General features: G+C 37.0%; 1 protein-coding gene across 2 annotated transcripts in view; it reads left to right on the forward strand.

Moving 5' to 3' along the window:
• Nucleotides 1-21,566, forward strand: part of Adk (adenosine kinase) — a 386,675-nt gene that overhangs the window by 106,666 nt on the left and 258,443 nt on the right. For both annotated transcript variants that reach the window (XM_041638898.1, XM_041638897.1), the window contains exon 4: nt 18,225-18,303. In XM_041638898.1, the coding sequence (XP_041494832.1) occupies nt 18,225-18,303 (79 nt within the window). The remainder of the gene's footprint in view (nt 1-18,224; nt 18,304-21,566) is intronic.

Raw genomic sequence — 21,566 nt, forward strand, 5'->3', positions numbered from 1 at the left:
GTTGGGAAAAGCATGTGTGATGTTCATTTGTAGCAGATGGATAAATTAATAGCCGGTGAATGGTCTTTTGTATGAGGATAGTGTTGATCTGGTGCTTTACGTCTGGTGATGTTGATGGGCTGCCTCGGTTTTCCTGCATCAGATGTCCTTGTTCTTATGAGCTGCTGTATGATTCTTTTCTTTCTGGCACTAAATCAGAATTAATACATACCAATCATGACTATTTTCTTCCCTTTGTAAGCTATTGAATAATGACCTGCCAGTAAGATTCGATGATATTCATTGAGAACATTTTAGGGGTGTTTAGGGATGAGAGGCACAGAAAGGAAAAGGCATTCTTCTAATTTTTAGATAGTAAGTAAAGTTACACTTTTAACTAATGTTAAAATTCTTAAACTGTTAGGCCAAACGCATCACATTAAGGAAGAAACTTCAGTCTGTGAGGATGATATTAAGCCTAAGATAGCCATGGGGCCTTCTTCCTTTTAGCATTGGGTTTTTAGTACATGAAAGAATTCCTCTGATTGACTTAGGACAACAATCAAAATAATTGTTGATACTGTTAGCCAGAAAAAGTTCCAAATAAACAAACATTGTAAGGTTCAATTTACATAAATGTGAAGATCAAAAGTGCAAATTTTGGAACATTAGTAACTATTGTTTATGCTAAAACAAGCTAAATTGGAAATTCTATCATATTCCATTATTTCTCTTATTGTCTGTAACTTGTGTGGACCTAAGATTTTGTTTGTTTGGTGAACTTGGTAATTTTAATCCTTTGTTTTGATTTGATTTGTTTTGTCCTGACGTTTTAGCAAATCTGGCTTCTTGGACCAATTCAAAAAAGCATTTTATTTGTTCAAGAAAATCTATTTTCTTTACAAAGTTGCTTTTCTTTTTTATTCATGACTTCTATTGCTAAATCTTTTGAAGCACATGTTTTTGATGCCGGTGTTAACATTTTTAATTAATATTTTAGATGCTAAAGTTGACAGTTTAAAAGATTGTTTTTCTAATGAGTGATTTTTAAAAGTGTCATTTGGTTTTATTTTACAATAGAATTTAATCTTACATGTTTTTTGTTAAAGTAATGTTACCCAAAAATCTCTTATTGAACTATTTGTGGTGAGCTTTTTAAGGATGTTTAAGATTTCACATGCAGTTTAACTGATCACAGATGAAGTTGTAAATTAATACCTCATGAGCATGTTTGACTGCAGGGCATTGTTTGTGAATCAAACCTGCTTTGTTCCTATAAACTGTGAAAGGGGTTTCAGCATATGGATTAAAATTGTGTGGTGATACCAAAGTACTTATGAAAAAATACTCTAGTTGGATCATTTAGAATGTAATAAAATATTATGAATAGCCATAAAATGTAATAATTCCCTTAAGCTTTTAAGAGTTAGAAGATTTAGTTTTTGTTCCTTTAAAGCTGTGCCTAGCATTAAGAGCCATTGACATAGTATGATGATGAGAACAGATGAAACTTCCCAGAAAATGTACATGTACCTTTGCATAAATATTATATTTTCATTTTTATTTCACCCATTATTTTTACAGAACCTTTATGCTGAAAAATTGTTCATTGGTATTTTCTTAGTATAATATTATTAAATGACTTTTTTGGTATAAGATCAGGTATTTATTTGTTGGCACCATTTTTCATTTAAAATGTTTGAAAATCAGCTAGTAGACAATCTACTCTTTCGGCCATAATAAATTGTTAAGAATTTATTGAAAAAGAAAACAAAAACAAAAAACAAAACAGCAAAGAAGTTACAGGCTTTGCTCTGGGGGCCAGTGATGTATTGTTTTGCTGAGGCTTGAGTTAGCTTGCTTTTTGAGATGAACAGTAGACCAGGTTGTCTTAAGTTCTTGGAGTTCTTACTGGTATTTTTAGACCACTTTGATACCTGTTTTGAAAACACTGGACAAAGACGGTGAGGGAAATGGTTCTCAGGTTACAGTATGATCAGTAGGGTGATTGTGCCAATTGGAAATAAATTGTATTCATCATGATGCATAGAGTATTATGTAGGACATTTAATTAAGTATTTTATATGCTTGACATACATATTTATGTAAATTGCTTTCTAAACAGTCTCCTAGATTTTTATGGAAGTGTGTTCTTTAAACAGTTTGACCAACTGTGGCCACTGAAATGGTTTTAATTGTCAGAAATTCCCTGGCGCATTCTGGTTCCCAGGAGGAAACAAATAGAGATTATAGGACTCACTCTGTGTGTTGACTCTCGAGTCTAAACAGCTTCTGAGTTTCCTGTTTCTATTTTCTCATATTCTTGATAGTATTAACAGGGTGTCCAGAAAGGAATTATCCATTCTGGTAGTCAGTGGTGGTCAAGCTGTTTTCTCCTAGTGTAACAACATGGGTCAGTGGAGACAGTGGCAGGTAAACTCTTGACTTCATATCTACCACCACTTCATTCATGGTACCAAGTGATTTGCCAGTATCACAAATTTCATAGTCACATAAACAGTCACATGAAGTAGTTGCTATTCTTATCATTAGTTTTTCAGGTGAGAAAACTGAGGTGTAGCTATTGTTCATGGTCATATATCTGGGTATTAAAAAGGTGAGGTTTCGCTGTAGATGGCTTTTTATCTTAAGGCTCAATGTGAATACCAGTTGGAGTTATTTATGAATCACCAACACATATACATGGGAATGAGTGGATATGACCATTCAGAATAAATGTAGGTGAGGAGGGTTCAACTAGAGTTGAAGGAAATCTACACATAATGGGTTGACCAGAGAATAAAACTTGCTGCTAGGTGGCTATTGTGTCTTACTAACTAAGTTATGCATGTAAATGGCAAATAAATCACTGACTCACTAGAAAAGAAAAATACAATAGTAAATTCACATGTATATAAATCTATTTTGTATAAAACAAATAGAAATTGTTTGTATTTACAAGTTCATTTGATTTAGAAATGCTTTGTCAGACACTGATCTTTTTAGATGACTGCCTTCACTCCTATTTTTCTTTCTTGTTGTAATTTAAACATATGTACATGTGTGTCTCTGTGCGTGGGTATGTGCACATGTGTCCAGGTGTCCTCGGAGGCCAGAAGAGTGGAGCTGTAGTTACAAGAGGTTGTGAACTACCTGGCACAGGTTCTGGGAACTGAACTGAAGTCCTGCAAAAGTGCAGACACAGTGTACCCACAGCGGGAAATAAATAACTCTCCTTTTTAGACAGAGAAGGTGAAGTGCATGATGTCATAATATACCTGAAAATCCGTGTCTTCCTGTAACCATATGGAAAATCAGTTTGTTCTTTCTTAGAATAACATGTTACATGTGTTTAGGGTTCATGGTATCAAGCGGCAGGAAGTCTAACTAGAGCAATCTTGGCTAAAAATGGAATTTTGCCGTGTTTCCAAACTGGTGTGGTTGGACCTTAGGGGTGCCTAGACCCAAGGACTCGGGCTGTCAGAGATTCTCTCTGCACTCTCTGTCTCTGGGTCTCAGCCGCACCTTGTCAGTTGCTTCTCAGTGGCACTCCACAGTTTCTGCTCAGGTTTCAAGAGTTTGTAATGGGCTCATGCTAGCTCTTTTTACTGCTCACTTGAAATACTATCAGTACTTCTGATTGTCAGTTTTGGATGCTACATTTTATATTCAAGATATGCAGCCAGAAAAATAATGTAATATTTTTGTAAGATTTACTGAGTATTTAATTTTTCTTCTGAGAGATAAGTTCAAATGAGCTAGTTGTGACTGCATCTCTCTTGTCCGATGGCTGGAAAGTTTTTCAGTTTACACTTTGGATCACTTTATGAATTTTGGTATCTTTGACAAGTTAATATATTGATAAGAGCTTTTACAGAAGATATTAGTATTTTAATTTAAGGGTGTAAGAGAAAGAATGCCATTATTTTTATTTGTTTTGGTGATTTACATTTTATTTTTCTGAATTCTTTTTAAGGAAACCTTCATAAAGGCCCAGTTTTTTCCCCTATTGTTGCCGGTCACCTCAGGAGCTGCATGTGTTTGTGAGGGTGGCCCTTCACGATGGCTCTTAGATTAAAGAGAGACTGAGTTTTCTGATGTTTTGTGGAAGGTTATATTTAACTGTTGGTATTTCGAGTTGGAACACTTCATTCTGCTGTGCCTTTAGTTAGTGAGTCATCTGGAGAAGACGGGCTGCTCTTGCTTTTAGGAAGAGTCTGCAGCAAATAATAATAAGTTAAGCTCTGGGGGAGATTTTTCTGCCAAATAACAAGCTTAAAATGGAAAATGTTTTGTAATACATTTTATTGCCCGTATGCAAAATATATACTAAAGGATATAGAAGCATTCTGCTCATTATTGTCTTCAGCTGATAAAAGCAAAAAAAGTAGCTCTGGTGCCGTGTATAATGAAAACCATTTTCTACAGAGCATCGTATGGATTATTTTTTAGTTGTAGACAAGTAGAACGCTAGCATGCTCTATAGAATTATTTCATTTATACAGTATTCAGCAGTGGTCGAAACTTGATGTTCGTTGTCCATATTGTGATGATTGAAATATATTCAAATCACATTTACAAAAAAAATACCCTTATCGCTTGACATTTACTTCATTTTGGTATCTTTTTATTAGTCAAGATTCTTTGAGGGCTACGTAGCAGGGATGTGGGAGATGCAGATTCTAATTTTGAATCCCTTTGTATTATTTATGTCATACTGATTGCACACTTTAGCCATTGCACCAGGTTTTGTTCCCAGTGACAGTTCTTGTATGAGATAGTATGGGACAAAACAAAATGTGTTATCCTGGAAACTAAGCAACCTTAAAGTCCTGCGATTTAGATTTTTAAATCCGAGCTGTCTTTTCTGGAGTCAAGTTGACTGCCTCTCTGAGGTTTGAGGCACAGAGTGACTGCAGCACTGCAGCCAGGAACTGGGACATCACTCTTCTCTCTTTCTTTAGATTACTAACCTCACATAGGAGTGTCTACACTATTACTGCTGTGTAAGAATCACCATCCTGTATTCACTTCATGGGGGCTGAGATATTCTGGAGGAGAAATGAGGTCTTTTGGTTTTCTTTAGAAGAGGTTACACTTTGTTCTCCATACTCGTGGTTATTACTGTATAGCTAGTTTCTTCCTGAGAATGGTATCTTTTTTCACGTATGAAGGAAGCCTTAGCAGGAGGATTCTGTGCCCTTAATCATGGCACTAGAAAGCCTGTCATCTTGGAGACATCAGTTGGCCTGTCCTTTAAGCATACAGTGACAGTGTCCAACCAGTTCTGCCTGCATGGTTCCTTATTTACCTAATACCAGTAGATGTGAATGCTTCCTGTGAAGCATGTGCATCCCAAGTTTCTGCGTGCATGGGTGTGGGTACATGTGTGTTCCTCCGTGCACTCACACTCATGTACCACCGACACATAGACAGACTCTCTCATAGTCTGTTTTTATTTCTTACATCAGCTATGTTTAGTTCTTCCAGAAATCTTACTGGCACCACGGATAAATGCATCCTAAAGTCTAGTCATTTCCACCTTTGCCAATAAAGCCACCTGACCTACTTCCCCTCTCGTGCCACCTTCATCATTTGTTTAAATTATTGCAGAAGCCTCGTCTTCAGTTTCTTTCTTTCCACCATTACTGCTTTTATATTCTTTAGCACAGCTAACAGTTTTTTTAAAGACCTAAGTTATATAATGAAACTCAGATAAAAATGGGCAAGATAAAATATGCTAATGAAGGAAATATTATTTGCATGCAGATTGATTAGCTTTGTAAAACAAATAACAACTGAGGGATCAATGAGATTTATGAGCAGAGAAATGAAGGTAAGGATGTGTCCTATGCAAACCTGGTGACCAGAGTTTACTCCCCAGAACCCATGCAATAGTGCACGGAGAGAACCATCTCTACAAACTTTCCCTCTGGCCTCCATATGCAGACCGGAAATGCACATCACACACATCACACACACACACACACACACACACACACACACACACACACACACAAAATCAACTGAAAAATAATTAGAAACAAAAATATTAGTGGTTGATGATTATAGGATTAATGACCCAAATATTGTTTAATACTTTTTTATATACAAAGGCCATAATTTATAGATTAACCACAATATAAATGGAATACAAACATACCAAGAGACTACAATAGTTTTATTTCAGAATGAAGAAATTGTTCACATTAGCATATCTGCTAATATAATTTATGATACTTTCCCACGTGCTTCCTGAGGATGTCTGCATGCACAGGAGGTCTAGAAGAGTGGAGCCAGGGAGCCTCTCTTTCACTTTTGGTGTCTGATGCATAGCTTCTCCAGTGAATTCTGACCCTTTACAAGCTTTTATTTCACTGGGGCTCCTGTTATGCCTAGGATTTCATATAGAGCTTCCTATAGCTCACAGTTAATCACTTCAAACAGTTATTGATGCTTTAGGATAAATTCCTCTTATTTAACTTATCTTGTAGTTCATCTTATTTTGTTGGTCCTAGACTGATGCCCTGTATTAAGAGGCTTCTGGAGAATTATTGTGATTGTTTTCATAGGTGCTAGGAAAGTGCTTGACACAATGCAATATACATCCTTATTAACTTTTTATGAACTAAGTACAACACGTAGAAAAGTATACAAATCGTAAGTGTGCAGCCGAAAGAATTACCTCAAAGTAAACATACCTGTGTAACTGCCATCCAGTCCTAGAAATAGAACTTGACAAGCAGACTGGAAGCACCTGGTCCCTTCCTCTTCCCCAGAGGTGTCCTCTATCTTCCTTTTTAACATCAGAGATTAGCTTTGCTATTTATTTTATAATTTTAATAAATAGAATCATGTAGTGTGTGCTTTTGAATCTCATCATGGTGAGAATGGCTCTGCACTGCTGCATGGTGCAGGCTTTGTTCATTTGCTCCTCTGGTCCTTGTTCATTGTGTGACTCCATCTCCGTTTTCTTGATGGAGATTCAGGGTGTTGCTAGTTTGACTGTTAGAAATAATGTTGGTACATGAGCCTTCTTGTGTGGCTCATGTAATTGTAGGAATGGATGTACTGGCTCGATAGGTATACTTGTCTTAAATTAACAATTTAAGAAGCTTTCAGTTTTAGTTTACCAAATGTTAAATTCCCAGGAGCTTTCCTCTTGTTTCACTGTTTTCAAAATTTGAGCCAGGGCTGTAGCTGTAGCTTAGAGATTAAAACAATTAACATGATACACAAGACCCTGGGTTCAATACCCATTATCACAAAAACATGAAAGACCTGAGCCACACTGGTGGATAAGGGATGTTTACTGAGATTTCTGTCCTGCCTGGTCCCGCAGCCGTTCAATCCCAAAGAAACACACAGAGGTCTACATTAATCATAAAGTGGTTGGCCTGTTAGCCAGGCTTCTTACTAACTCTTACATCCTACATTAACCCATAATTCTTGTCTGTGTCAGCCATGTGGCTTGGTATCTTTTATCAGCTAGGCATTCTCATCTTATTTCCTTTGTGTCTGGGTTATGACTGCAGACTGAGTCTTTCATCTTCTCAGAATTCTCCTGTTCTTGTCGCCCTGTCTACTTCCTGCCTGGCTACTGGCTAATCAGTGTTTTATTAAAGCAATATAACTGACAAATCTTTACAAAGTACAAGACCATTGTTCCACAGCAAAGGGGTTATCTCATTATAGTTTGATTAGGTTTTGTTGTTGTTACTGTTGTTTCAGTCAATCTTGATTATTATTTTATTTTATGTGTATGGATGTTTTGCCTGTGTGTAGGTTTATGTCTTTGGAATATTTGTAACCAGAATTCCAAAGACTGTGAGCTGTTCTGTGAGTGAGGGGATTAAACCCTGATCCTTCGCAAGAGCAGCAAAAGCACTCAGCTTCTGAGCCATCTTTTTAGTCCCTTGGTTGCAACTTTGTTAACTTGGAACTCACTGTTTGGCTTATAGTGGCTTTCAACTTTGCCCTTCTGAATGCTGAGATTGTAACTTATACCACCATTTATGGTTTACATGGTAGTGAGGATTGAAAACACCAACATATGACAAAGTTTGTGAATAAACAATGGATAGAAAAATTAATGTTGATAAATATATGAAAGGATATAAGATTGTTCATCCTCCCTAAGAATTTAAACGTGTTTTTATTGACAGGTCTCTTAAGTTTAAGTATTACATAATATTGGGAAGGCATAAACCATATATGAGTTTATAAATTATTACAACCTCTAAATTTATATTATCAAAAATATAAGTCCCTTTTGATCTAGGAATCACTTATTTGTATAAAGAAGTTTGTCATTATAAGAGAAGCACAGCATAGATTAATCCTCCTCCAAAAATTCTAGATAAAATGTAAACATGTCTTGTTACAGATTAGATTGTAAATATACCTTGGAAAATTAAGAATCCACTTAAAAGGAATGGACGAGATAAAGCAACCTGTGTTAGTTTATGAAATGTTCCTCACTGGTCTCCAGTTAGTGGAATTGTTGAAAAGGATTAGAAGGTGTGTCAGTTTGTTCAAGGTTTAACCTGTTCCCCACCCACAGTGCACTCTGGGTCTCCTACTTGTGATTGAGACATTAGCTCTCAACTATTCCTGCTGCCCAGTTAAACACATTCTTTTATAAGTTCCCTTGTTCATGTGTCTTATACATCCAAGAGAAAAGTCACTAATATAAAACCTCAGGAAATGTTGTTTGAAGGATTATAAATTTTATTGTATTTGTGAGGGAAGTGTTTGAGTTGAACATGCATAGTAAATTTCTGAAGTACTTAGTTTGGTAAAAGTTTGTTACTTATTTTGTTATGCTTGTTTAACTAAGCTGCCATTATGCAAGCTTATTAATTCAGAAACAACTATTCAGTATTACTTTTATTTTTATCATATGACTTTTAAACCAATACATAGTAAAAGGTATGTACTATGTTTTATGTTTTATTAACTGCTACAGATAATAGCACACCACCTAGGATAGTACATTGCATGAATATAATCATCTTCTGAATTCAAAATATGACTTCTTTAAATTTGTTCCTTACATTTTACTTTTATTTTATGGTGTGTTTTGCCTGTGTGTATGTGTGTGTACCTCATGTGCTCCTGGTGCCTGAGTAGGTCAGGAGAGGGCGTTAGAACTGGATTGTAAACCATTATGGGGTACTGGAAACTGAACCTGGAGCAACAGCTGCTCGCCCAACTCTCCAGCCCAAAAACAGAATTTATTTTTGAGGAGTTTTGAAAGTTTTATTGTATGTGTGTGTCCAACCCTGGGGTTGAACTGATCATCAGACTTCGCTGTAAGCACCCTTATATAGCAAACCATCTCCTAGTCCAAAGCAGTATTGTTCACAAGAACAATTAAAATTGATTTTAAAACAAAATTTGGTTCACAAAACAGAGTCTGCTGACTGTTATATTTAGTGTGTTCAATCATTGCCCTCTTTATCAAATAGGTAAAACAAACATCTTACCTGTCCACTGAGGAAGAGTGACCTAAGTTGAAGTCAAAGAGCAATTACTCAAAATAGAGACTTAGGAGTTGGGACCAAATCTGTCATTCTATTTGATCTTTATGACCTTTTTTCTGTTTTTTTTTTTTAAAAAAAAATAGTTTTAACAGTATCGGTGAATGATGTTTGAAAGTTAAATTCAGCTTCTTAATGTAACTGTGACTGACGACTTTCTCACCGCCGTGCCGAGTAGAGGATTACAACAGAAATTTTTATGCCGCATCCTCATTGCCTCTACTGCAGCTTTCACACCTCACATCTCAGTGTGGTCGTTCTGTTCAACAGTGTTTATGGTTCACATGTATGGTTGTGCTGTAACGGTGTTTTTATTGAATTTTTATCGTATGTATGTGTATTTGACCTGGATGAATGTCTTTGCTCCACCTGTGTGCAGTGCCGCTGGAAGCCAGATGATGGTGTTGGATCTCCTAGGACTGGAGTTACAGCTATTTGTGTTGTACCCTGGGGGTGCTTGGAATCCAACCAACAAGGAAGAGCAACTGGTGCTCTTAACCGCTGAGCCTCCACTCCAGCCTAGAGTTACTCCTGTGTGTCTACCATGCCAAAACAGGAAAAGAAAACTCCATGGGCAATCCTATGAGCTGGATTTTTTATATTCTGCTAAAAGAATTCTATATATACTGCCATGACCAGACTAAGAACCTGAAGTATTCCAAATTCACAGGAAGGCATTTCTCCTGCAAATTTAAGGAGTATCCCAGAATTTACCACTACAGACATTACAGGCTTGCTCACAGAAACACAAAGTGAAAATGTGGTTGCACACGAAGTTTGTTTGTAAAAGGATCATTAGCCAAGCAATAGTCGTTTACTAATGGCAAATTAACACAAACTCTATTATGTCAGCCAAGAAATTCATTTAGAAAATTAACTTTGGGTAAGGAGTCTAGACTTTGATGACAATAGTCACTTTAAGATTGAGGACACTGAGCTCGACTCAGGGGTCAACCAAGAAGGTAATTTCGTGTGGTTTTCTTCAGCTGCTTTTTGGCTTTTGTTTGTTAATTCTTCCCTTCCCCCCTCTCTCCCTCTCTTTCTTTTTCCTTGCCCCTTGCCCCCTTCCTTACTGGAGTTCTCTAAATAGCCCAGGGTGCGCTTTTTTGTTTTGTTTTGTGTTTTGTACCTTGGTTTTCTAAGACAGAGTTTCTCTGTGTAGCAATCCTGGTTGTCCTGGAACTCACTCTGCAGACCAGTCTGACTTCGAACTCAGAGATCTGTTAGCCTCTGCTTCCCAAGAGCTGGGATTCAAGACATGCGCCACCATTGCCTCTTACTCAGGGTGTTCTTAAACTTGCAATCCTTCTGCTCTGCTTCCTGAGTGCTCCCTACATATGGAGTGCGCCACCTCCTTTACCTTCTAAAGGTCTTTGGGAACAAGCAGATGCTACTGACATTGACCGCTTATTCTAGGAAGTCTGTGTGGAGGGAGAATCTTCAGACATGACTGTTTGCAAAAACAGCTGAGAAAAGTTATCATTTGAGATGAAGTTTATTGAAGTAAGTGGTGATTAAAAACATTAGGAGCATAAAAAGCTCACTGTGGTGTCTTGAACACCTGTAGCTTTAGGGCCACAGGAGAAGCAGGGATGAGGCAGCCCAGGTTCGGGGAGAGTGTGTCTCCAGTAATGAAATGGGGACTGATAGGATGGTCATCCCTTGTCCACTGTTCTCCCTGAGTTCGCTGTGCAAAGCAGCCTCCCTGGTTATTGTGTGGGAGCTCTCATGCAGACACAATTCTACAAGCTGGTTCTTTGAATTTGTTCTGAAGTAATCAGAGCATTAATCTAGTTCATATATATAATTTATTTTGTTTACTGAAATATTTTGATCTCCTGGTCAGAACTCAGATTTTCTAAAATGACAAATTTCTTTACCTTCTGTTATTGAACATTAGAAGACCTTGAAAATTAGCTTTTGCTGCAGATTTTTATATCATTTCTTAAAATTTTTGAAGATTTATTTTTGTTACTTTTTGTGTTTGAGTGTTTTGTTTGTCTGTATATATGTGCACCACACCAGTGCCTGGGTCTCATGATTGTCAGAAATGGTCTCCAAATCCCCTGAGACTGGAGTTATAGTGCCCAGCTGCCATGTGGGTGCTGGGATTCAAACCCAGGTCCTCTACAGGAGCAAGTGCTCTTAATCACCCAAACCACCCATTCATTTCTCCAACCCACCATTTGCTACTTTGCAATTAGTTCTAAATTGTAAGCAGCCAGCGTTGCGTTTTGTAAAGTTCTTTGCCAGCAGCCACTCACTATAATCAGTAGTAATGTCGGGTTATCAATAAACATTCTATTTTTCTTCCAAAAGTTCAAACAAGAATTGTTCTTATTCATTCAGGCACTCTGAAATTTGTAGCAGATAAGTTGTGCTCAGATTTTAGCCTCACCAGTTTCTCTTTAGACCTTTGTACAAAGCAAAGGTAGCCTCTTTGGTTTGAAGTCCACTCTTCATCCTTTGCTGAGGTCAGAGTTTCTGTCTAATGTTGGATTTGGATGCTGTTTACATTGCAGCAACATACTAACTGCAGATTTAAAAAGTAATTCTAATGGAATTCTGTAGTGCCTTCTTAGATGAATGTTCTTAGTGTAAACACTGTGCTTCTTGATTGTGCTAGTATTTGGTGATGGCTGTTTGAAAATAACATTTTGAAAGCTGAAATAATTTATGATAGATTGTGCTGAGATACCAATATCTACTATCAATTTTATTTCCATCTGCCCACACCTCTGTGCGTGTGTGCTTGTGCATGTGTGTCTGTGTGTGCGCGCTGCTGTGTGTGTGTGTGAGTGTTTGTGGAGGTCAGAGGACAGATCTAAGACAGGAGTCTGTTTTCTCTTTCTACTACCATGTGGCTTCAGGAGATTGGACTCAGGTTGTGAAGTTTGATGGCAAGTACCATTACCTGATGGGTCATCTTTGTGGTTCTTGTCATGAATTTTGTTGAACATAATTTTATTCCTGATAACAACCTCCTGGTTCCTGACATCTCTGTAGAGATGTTGCATTCTCTTCTTATCTCGTATTGAGCTCCAGGCTTTATTTGTAATGTTTGCTTTCATGGAATACTTTCCTCTAAGGCACTTTGTGTCTTAATTATAGTGCCCTCCCTTGGAGGGGGGAACCTGTTTATATTCAGTTGGATTCAAACCACACTTCCTGTTTTAGAGCAGATTTATCATCACCCTTCAGGCTGTTCTTTAATATAGAGCTCTTTAGAATGAATATCTTAAGCTGTTCCCCAGATGTTTTAACTTCAGCAAACTTGTGGTTTTCTTTATTGGCATCTTTGCTTGTAGCATTCGGAAGATGAAAGAAGATATCTTCTGAGTGTCTAAACACATTTCATATTAGTTTTTGAATGTCTTTTGCTGCCAGAGAATGCATAGGATAATACTTACCCTGATAAAATTTCATAATCTTTTCTTTTAAAAGGGAATGTCAGAACGATAATTCTGTTAACAGTAATGTAAAAATAGGATTGTCTGTTGTATGTGGTCTTGAGTTTTCATTGCTGTGCAACTCATATTTTGTGTAGCTGTTAACATTTAATTAATTCTTTAATAGCTTTCATTCTCCACTTATTCATACAGTAAAGATTAAGATGCTTTGTATCCAGTATCTTTTAAATTATCCAGAAGTTTGAACTTAAAATATTAAAGATGTCAATCAGTTCCTTTTTCAAGATGGTTCTCTAATTGAAAATTCTCTGTGAAATGAGCAAACAGTTTTCCCTCCACAATTATAAAGGTAGCTGATAAAAACCTATTGAGTGTTAAATGTATTCAAGGTAATGACACGAAAGGGTGAAAGAGTGTGCTGGAGCTCACTCTGCTGTCCCCACGCTGCCTCTTAGGTAAGGAATTTGAAGCCCCTATGTGATGTGAGTTGCTTAGAAGCATTTCTGTGGTGGGTGACTTCATTTCCTGCCCTTGTCTCTTCGTCTTCCCTTCAGTGCTTGCTAGACTAGCTGCTCTTCAATAATATTTTCTACTTTCAACTCTTCTTCATCTAGCTTTCAGAGGACACTAATTTTAAAATTTATTATAATCTTATAGGTTCCTATAGTTTTCTATGTATGCTTCTTCAATTCTTCCTTTTCATTTTCCTCTCAGTATAACTTGCAGTTGTTGATCAGATACTATTTATATAAAGCCATGGGGTCTTAAGCTCTAACATGTCAGATGCCCCTCTTTTCTCTAAGAATCTAACATGGAACAGGGAACTAAATACTATAATAACACCCAGAACTAAGCAGGAAGACAGACAGACTGGAGGCTGTTATAACACCCAGGACTAAGCAGGAAGACAGACAGACTGAAGGCTGTTATAACACCCAGGACGAAGCAGGAAGACAGACAGACTGGAGGCTGTTATAACACCCAGGACTAAGCTATATCAAACTGAATTTTTAGTTTTCATAGTTCAGTTTACCTTGTTTGCCTCTATTCCTCAAGCCTGAACTTCTTGAACTTTCAAATGAGACCCATGGATTTTGGACCCATTTAATTGTCTAGATGTAAGCCTTGTTGACACATGCTCTCCCCCTTCTGTAGAGAAAAATGTTGACCAAGCTTAATCTGTGTTTTCTTTTTTCTTAATATTTATTTATTATGTATACAATATTCTGTCTGTGTATATGCCTGCAGGCCAGAAGAGGGCACCAGACCCCATTACAGATGGTTGTGAGCCACCATGTGGTTGCTGGGAATTGAACTCCGGACCTTTGGAAGCAATGCTCTTAACCTCTGAGCCACCTCTCCAGCCCAAATCTGTGTTTTCTGAAAATGATCACTCCCTTGGCCCCTCCCCCCACCAAGTGCAGAGAAGAGGGAGAAAGCCATGGCAGGACTTGCCATCCGAGGGGATCTACAGTTGCACTTCTGACTGTCCACTTCTGCGGCTCCTTCCTGCCCTCGTTCACGTCCTCTTTCCTGGACTGTCTTGTTTTGTGAGGTGTCGTCCAAGAGAACTATTTGTTTTTGAGGTGATTTTTGTTAGCCTCAGCTTGCCATTCAGCTTCAGAATTGAGCAGTTATGTTACTGGACAGATGTGAAGTTTGATAAATATCAGATTGCTTCTCTTTAGCTTTCTGTTACTGGCTAAACGTGTGTGAGGTGTGAAAGAGCGCTGCTGGTCTGAGCCTGTTCTTGGAGTAGTTCTGATCTCCACGGAAATGAGCATGCTTCTTTGCTAACTTTATTTCTATGACTTTTCTGGTTGTTGTCAGCAGGAGTGTTGGCTATGACACATTATTTGTTACTCGGAATCGGAAATTCAGGATGTTATATTTTGATAGGGATTTAAATGCCTGCTTGAGTGTTTCTGATGAGTGATTTGTTTTTAAAGTTTGACAGAGAAAAATGATTAGCTGTTGCTCAACCATTTCCATATCCATTGCATATATTTCTGGAACTTGTCTGTGATTGGAGAAACTCTGCCCCATGGAAACTGTGGGCTTCGATAAAAATAAAGAAAGATGAAGAGAGTGTATAATCTGTGTTTTGGAGTTAGCCATGGGTAGGATGTCATTTAGGCTTACCAGGGGACTGTATGTGTCATTCTGAGGATCACTTTCCTACAGTATTTTTCTGTCCCTTGCATGACTTAAAACTAAATGTCAAACAATTTACTGTTTAATGAAAATTGTAAATGGGTTTAGTGGAATTTAGTTGTATGTTTTTATGATTGGTTGAGACCTAATGCACATGCCACTTATGTAAATTTAGAAGTAATTATTTTAATCTATACTTGGAAAGTGCTTTTCACCAGTATATTTAATTATCACATATGCTAAAAAAACTTTCATCTTCAGAGTTACATAAATGGGAATAATTAAACATTAAAACATTTTAGAATTGAATACAGGCTTATCTAAAGTAGCACGTGCTTAAAACCAGCTTCTTATCAAAGAAAATAGAGTTAGGCAGTGGAGAAATACCTCTAAATTACAATGCTCATCGACTAATAGTTTAGCTTTGGCTTTGGATGGCTGTTACTTTTTCCATCTTTTTCAAATATACTTAAATATAATCACATGTGGGGATATTCTTTTGGCTTTTATCAGACTGACATTTGAGTGATTTTTTTTTTTAACCTCACTGAACATTTGTGGTAAAAGATTTCAAAGCTTTGAATCTTACAATTTGCTTATGGATTTCCCTTCTCTGTGTTATTCTATTAACATTTGGTCTTAATAAGTATAACCTGTTTGGAATTACTGACATTTTAAGTTTATTATTTGTTTAGATGAGAAGTTTAGGAAAGAAATTGAAAATCCAAACTTGGCAATACAAATGCTTTCTCAGGTTAGCTAACATCTTCAAGTTTTCCTGTGAAGATTTTAATTTTGTTACCTTCCTGAATTGTTTGAAATTATTGGTGTTTGCTTCTATAGTGTGTAATCAACATAGTGTGAGGTCCTCTTTTCTTCAAATGTATGCTGAGTGTGCATATGTGCCCCTTCTCTGCCCCACACCAGAATTTTCTTACTCTACTTTGTCATAACACAGCATCTTTAGTTTTGGGGGAAATGGAAAACAGTTGCCATTAGAAGTAGAACTTGTGTTGTGTAGCCTGTGTCTGTACACTTTTCCTGTTCATAATTCTTGTCTTAATTTTTCATAGAGAGTAGCTGGTGGTGTATTATAATTTATAATTATGGGATCCTGAATTTCAAGTAGAAGTTGCTACATATCACATAAGTAGGAAATTTATTAATTAAGAATTAAAGCCAGACGTGGTGGTGCATGTTTTTATACCAGCACTCTCAGGAGGCAGAGGCAAGTGGATCTCTGAGTTCCAGGCCAGCTAGAGCTACATAGTGCCAGCTAGAGCTACATAGAGCTACACAGTCTTAAAAAAACAAAGACAAAAAATTAGCGTTTTTACTGGAAACCTTACTGTCAATTTTTTTCTACATTTTTCATCTGTCTTGTGACTCCAACAGGCAAAAACCATGTCTTTTGCTGTTTTCATTTATAGCCTGATGTTAAGTTGAATAAAATGGGAAGGGGGAGCTGCATAGTGAGTATGAGACCATCCTGAGAAGAGTATCATTTTCCAGAATTCTTACAGCTTTTTAAAGTGAACCTTTGCAGAGTTTTAGGCACTCAAAAATGAAGGTGATGGAAAATGTCTGTCAGGAATAGACATGCTCACATGTTAAATGAATAAATCTGCTACTAACTCTAGACCTGTGCTCTGGATGGGGGTGGGGGACAGCATAAGGCAGGTCCCCTTTCTAATGCGTTATCACTGGTCCATCCTAATTAGAGGTTGTTAAATGTGGGAAATCATGTCCTGTTATGGACCTCAGAATCTCAATGCAGCTTCTCAATGCTGGATTTTCTCCTTTTATTCCATCAATGTATTGGATGGAACTGGACATATTCCTTTGAACCAAAGCATTTAAGTGATCTCTGAGGAACATACTTCATCTTCTTAGGAACTTTCCACCGTGGTGTATTACAGGTGACAGAAGTCCAAAATGTCTACAGACCAAGATTTAGAAATGCCATGCAATTAATTCTCTGTTGAGAAAGGGTAGCATTAAGAATGTCAAGCATTGGTGAGTTTCTTCCTGTTGGTTTTATGGTTTTTAAGCCTTTCTACACACACTGGAATGATATCAGAAGTCAGTGATAAAAAACAAGTCAGGGAAACCAGTTTCTTAGTTCACATGAAAAATTAGGATAGCGACAATGATTTATATCTTCTGAAGTCGAGCTCATCATTATATATTGAAGTATAGTTTGCATACAAAAACATTTAACTCCTTATATGTGAAATTTTAGATTTGGATATTTGTACTTTTTAACCATCAACAAATTGAAAAATTTCCAATTTTTGACACATCCTTCTTTGTAATTATTTTCTTTTCAGACCCCCTCATCTGTGGCAGCTGATTTCAACCCCTATTGCTTTGTCTTAGCCAGAATGCATAAAAAACAAACAAACAAAAAGGATTGATTCTGTATGTTTGCTATTCTGTCTGACTCCTTTCACATAGCTGACAGTGTTTTTTGAGCATGATCCATATAGTGGAAGACATCGGTTCACCTCTTCTTACTGTACAGCAGTGTCCCTCCTTGGGGACAAGCCTCTTCTTACTGTACAACAGTTTCCCTCCTGGGGACAAGCCTCTTCTTACTGTACAACAGTTTCCCTCCTGGGGACAAGCCTCTTCTTACTGTACAACAGTGTCCCTCCTGGGGACAAGCCTCTTCTTACTGTACAACAGTTTCCTTCCTGGGGACAAGCCTCTTCTTACTGTACAACAGTTTCCCTCCTGGGGACAAGCCTCTTCTTAGTGTACAACAGTTTCCCTTCTGGGGACAAGCCTCTTCTTACTGTACAACAGTTCCCTCCTGGGGACAAGCCAGTTTATCTCCTAGGACTACAGGCTACACCATCCTGTCCAGCAGGATTCTGGCTTTGAATCTCCAGTTTGCCATATGTGACCTTCATTCAACCACTCTATTAATTTTATTTTGCTGTCTAGTTTGTATAATGGCTTAGTTCAGAAAGTGTATGTTTTAGATTCTTAACGATATGTATTTACAAAGAAATTTAATTCATTTTTGAACACAAATAAATGATTTTAGGATTGCACCAGTTATATTTTAATTAGAATTTGCAGTTTGTGAAAATTGACATATGCTAACTTACCTTCTCCTGTAATTTCTTTGTAGGTTTGATGAACTTGTAAAAAAATTCAAAGTTGAATATCATGCTGGTGGCTCTACCCAGAATTCAATTAAAGTGGCTCAGGTTGGTTAATTATATTAAAAATTAATGAAAATGTTTCAAAATGAATCTAAACTTTTAGTTATTTTACATATTGTTTTCCAGTTTACTTTTAACGTTTCAAAAGAGTTTTGTTCATTTTCACTTGAGTCTTTAACAACACATTTAATAAAAATAGTTTTGTCTTTTTTTATAAGCTAAAAGAGAATTTTATATATTTATTCATTACTATTTTTGTATGTTAATTGCGTTGTAGAACTCATTTCATAGATACTATAATTTTTATTTTATAAGTGAATTTTTTCTTTTGTTAATTTTATCTAATTTTGCTTTAAATGTCACTACTTTGACAGTTTTGCCCCTCCATCCTTCCGTCACTTAATCCTTCCTTCTGTTATTTGAAGGCAGGGTTTACCTATATAGATGTGGCTGGCCTAGAAGTCACTGTGTGGACTACGTGGGCCTCAAACTTGTGATGATCTGCTTACTTTTGCCTCTGGAGGACTAGAATTACAAGTATATAGAACTTAATGTAATTTAGAAAATTTTCATTTTATACAGGTGATTGCATGCACCTGTAATTTTAGGTATTTTATAGGCTGATTGAGGAGGACCATGAATGTGAGGTCAGCCTAGGAAACAGTGTAACCCCATTTCCAAACAAAACGAAACCTTTTCTTTTTATGTGGTGTGTAGAAAGGATATTGCTACTATCTATAAACATTCTTCATTATTTAAGTATGTGAATACAAATATCTATCTCTTCTTGTTTGTTTTGTGATAGAGTCTTACTGTGTAGGTCTGACTGACCTGTAACACCCCATATAAGCCATGATGGCCTCAAGTTTAGAGATCTGCCTCCTGTAGCCTCTGAGTGCTGAGATTAAAGTCAGGCGTCACCCAAACTGCCAAAGTGTATGTGTCTTTCTATCCATTTAAATGTCAGTATCTAAGCATGTGTCTTATATACTTGCATACACATGTATATTTTTGCATATGTATTTTTGCATACTTTAGAACTGTCTAACATACATGTATATTTACTTGCATATGAATCTATATACTTTAGAACTATAACATTCATTCAGTAGTATTGGAATAAACACAGTTTGAAATATAGTCTGAATCAACAGCTAATCTAAAGTTAAGAGTTAATATTAGGGGCTGGTGAGATGGCTGAGCAGTTAAGAGCACTGATTGCTCTTCCAGAGGTCCTCAGTTCAATTCTAGCAACCACATGGTGGCTCACAGCATCTACAGTGGGATCTAATGCCCTCTTCTGGAATATTGTGTACATTCAGGTAGAACAAACACTCATACATTTAAAAAACAAAACAAAACTCCCCCTTTTTTTTAAATTTTAAAACTCTTAATTTGGAAGGATATAAAAAAGATAATTGCTATAATTTGAAAGTTGCCTTACTATCTTATTCTGTAGTCATAGTTTAGTTTTCATGGACTAGGGTCATTCTTGTTTATTTGTTGATAAATGCTTTCTCTATTAATTCTAATTCACTTAAAGGACAGGAGAAATGACAAATTGAGAAATAAAATCCAGAGAGTTCCCTCCTTTTTTCCCTTCCTTCTTTCCTTTTTCTTAACTCTTACTTGATTAAAATATTCAACTGAATTACTCTACCTACCTCTAAAGCTCAAAGGTTATAACGTTTAAGATGGTTGTTGTTTTGAAATGGCTTAAGACTTTTTTCCAGTTACTTCTTTTGTTTGATATGAGTGAGCTCAGATGAATTGGGGATAAAACAATAAAAGAAGCAAAATCCAGTGTCATAGCCCAGGTCCATCATACCAGCTGCTTAAGAGTCCACGACAGGAGCATCCCAAGTTCAGGCATGTCTAGGCTACTTGGTGAATTGGAGGCTGGCTTGGGAAACTTGGTAAAACTGTTGTCTTAAAATCTCAAAGTAATTTGGGGTCCTCAAGTTTATTATTTGAAGACTTTTTTACAATTCTGAGACCATTGTCTTGCCTGCAAGGTGGGCAACTCTCGTAATGTCAGCTCAGGAGGCAGCAGCTGCACAAGCAGAAGCGCAAAGCCACTGAGGACTGCCCCGCAAGAGTCTCCTGGCTTTTATTTTTGTATTTCCAGTGAGATGCTTGGCAGGATAAAGGCATGTTCCTCCAGACCTGACAATCTGAATTCTGTCCCCAGCATTCACATGATGGAAGAAGAGAATCTGTCCCTGAAAGTTCTCACTGGCTTCTACATATACACGCTGCTCACTATATACAAAATAAAGTTTGATTTGTTTTTAAAAATGAAAGACATGAGAAAAAGCCTTGGGCTATATGGCACACAAGGCCCTGGGTTCTGTCCCCAAAGTCACATACACAAAAGAATGACTTACATTTCAATTTTGGATATTATATTAATTTGTTCTGACTACCGTAACAAAATACACTGATTGAATGAATTAAATAACAGAAGTTTTCCCTCATATTTCTGAAGGCTTTAAGTCATGGTCAGAACACTGTCAAGGTCGTTTTTGTGTAAATCCTTTCTTCCTCTCTTACAGACCACTGCCCTCTTTGATGTCCTCTAATTGTCTTTTCCTCTGTATTTTTGAAGCAAGAAATCTCTGGTATTTGTTCTTTAATACCACTACTATTGATATGTGCACACTCCCCGGACCTCATTTCATTGAATTCCTTATGATGACGAAGGCTGAGAGCTCACCATGGATTTCAGCAGAGAGTAATGGGGATGATGCTTTTCTGGTCACGGCAGGGATTTTCCTCACCTCTCTGATTCTCTCCACTCTTTACTTTTTCACTACTGTTGACTGTCTGAACACTGAAATTAAATTCTCTTATTTCCTAGGACTCTTTAATATTTCATATCTTCTCAAACTCTATTAGTACCTATTCAAAGGGTTTTCTTTTTGTTCTTTTAACATTTATTTTTCCTACTCTACTCAATAAGAACTCCTCTAATAAACAATCAAATGAAATAAGGAAAATGAGATTTATTAGTAAGTATCTGAGCAGTTGAACACCCTGTGTCCTAAAGATGATACTGTATATTGGTATCACTACTAGAGAATGGAATGCTCGTTCTTCAGTGAATTAAAGCTGATATTAACCCCAAGACCCCAGGTGTTCCATTTCTGCATATTCTAATTTGTTTATGTCCTCCTAATTTTCAGTCTGAAGCACAAATTCTCCCTTATAATGGTACGTGGAAATGAGTTCTTTGGGTAACTAGAGTAGATCAGTGTTCTTGTAAAAGAGAACTTCAATTGTGTTCCATAAGATAAGCCAGTCACACT

Source organism: Microtus oregoni, unplaced genomic scaffold (assembly GCF_018167655.1).
Source record: "Microtus oregoni isolate MIOR12 unplaced genomic scaffold, Mior012 000056F_ref0000123, whole genome shotgun sequence".
In the NCBI taxonomy this organism is placed as follows: domain Eukaryota; kingdom Metazoa; phylum Chordata; class Mammalia; order Rodentia; family Cricetidae; genus Microtus; species Microtus oregoni.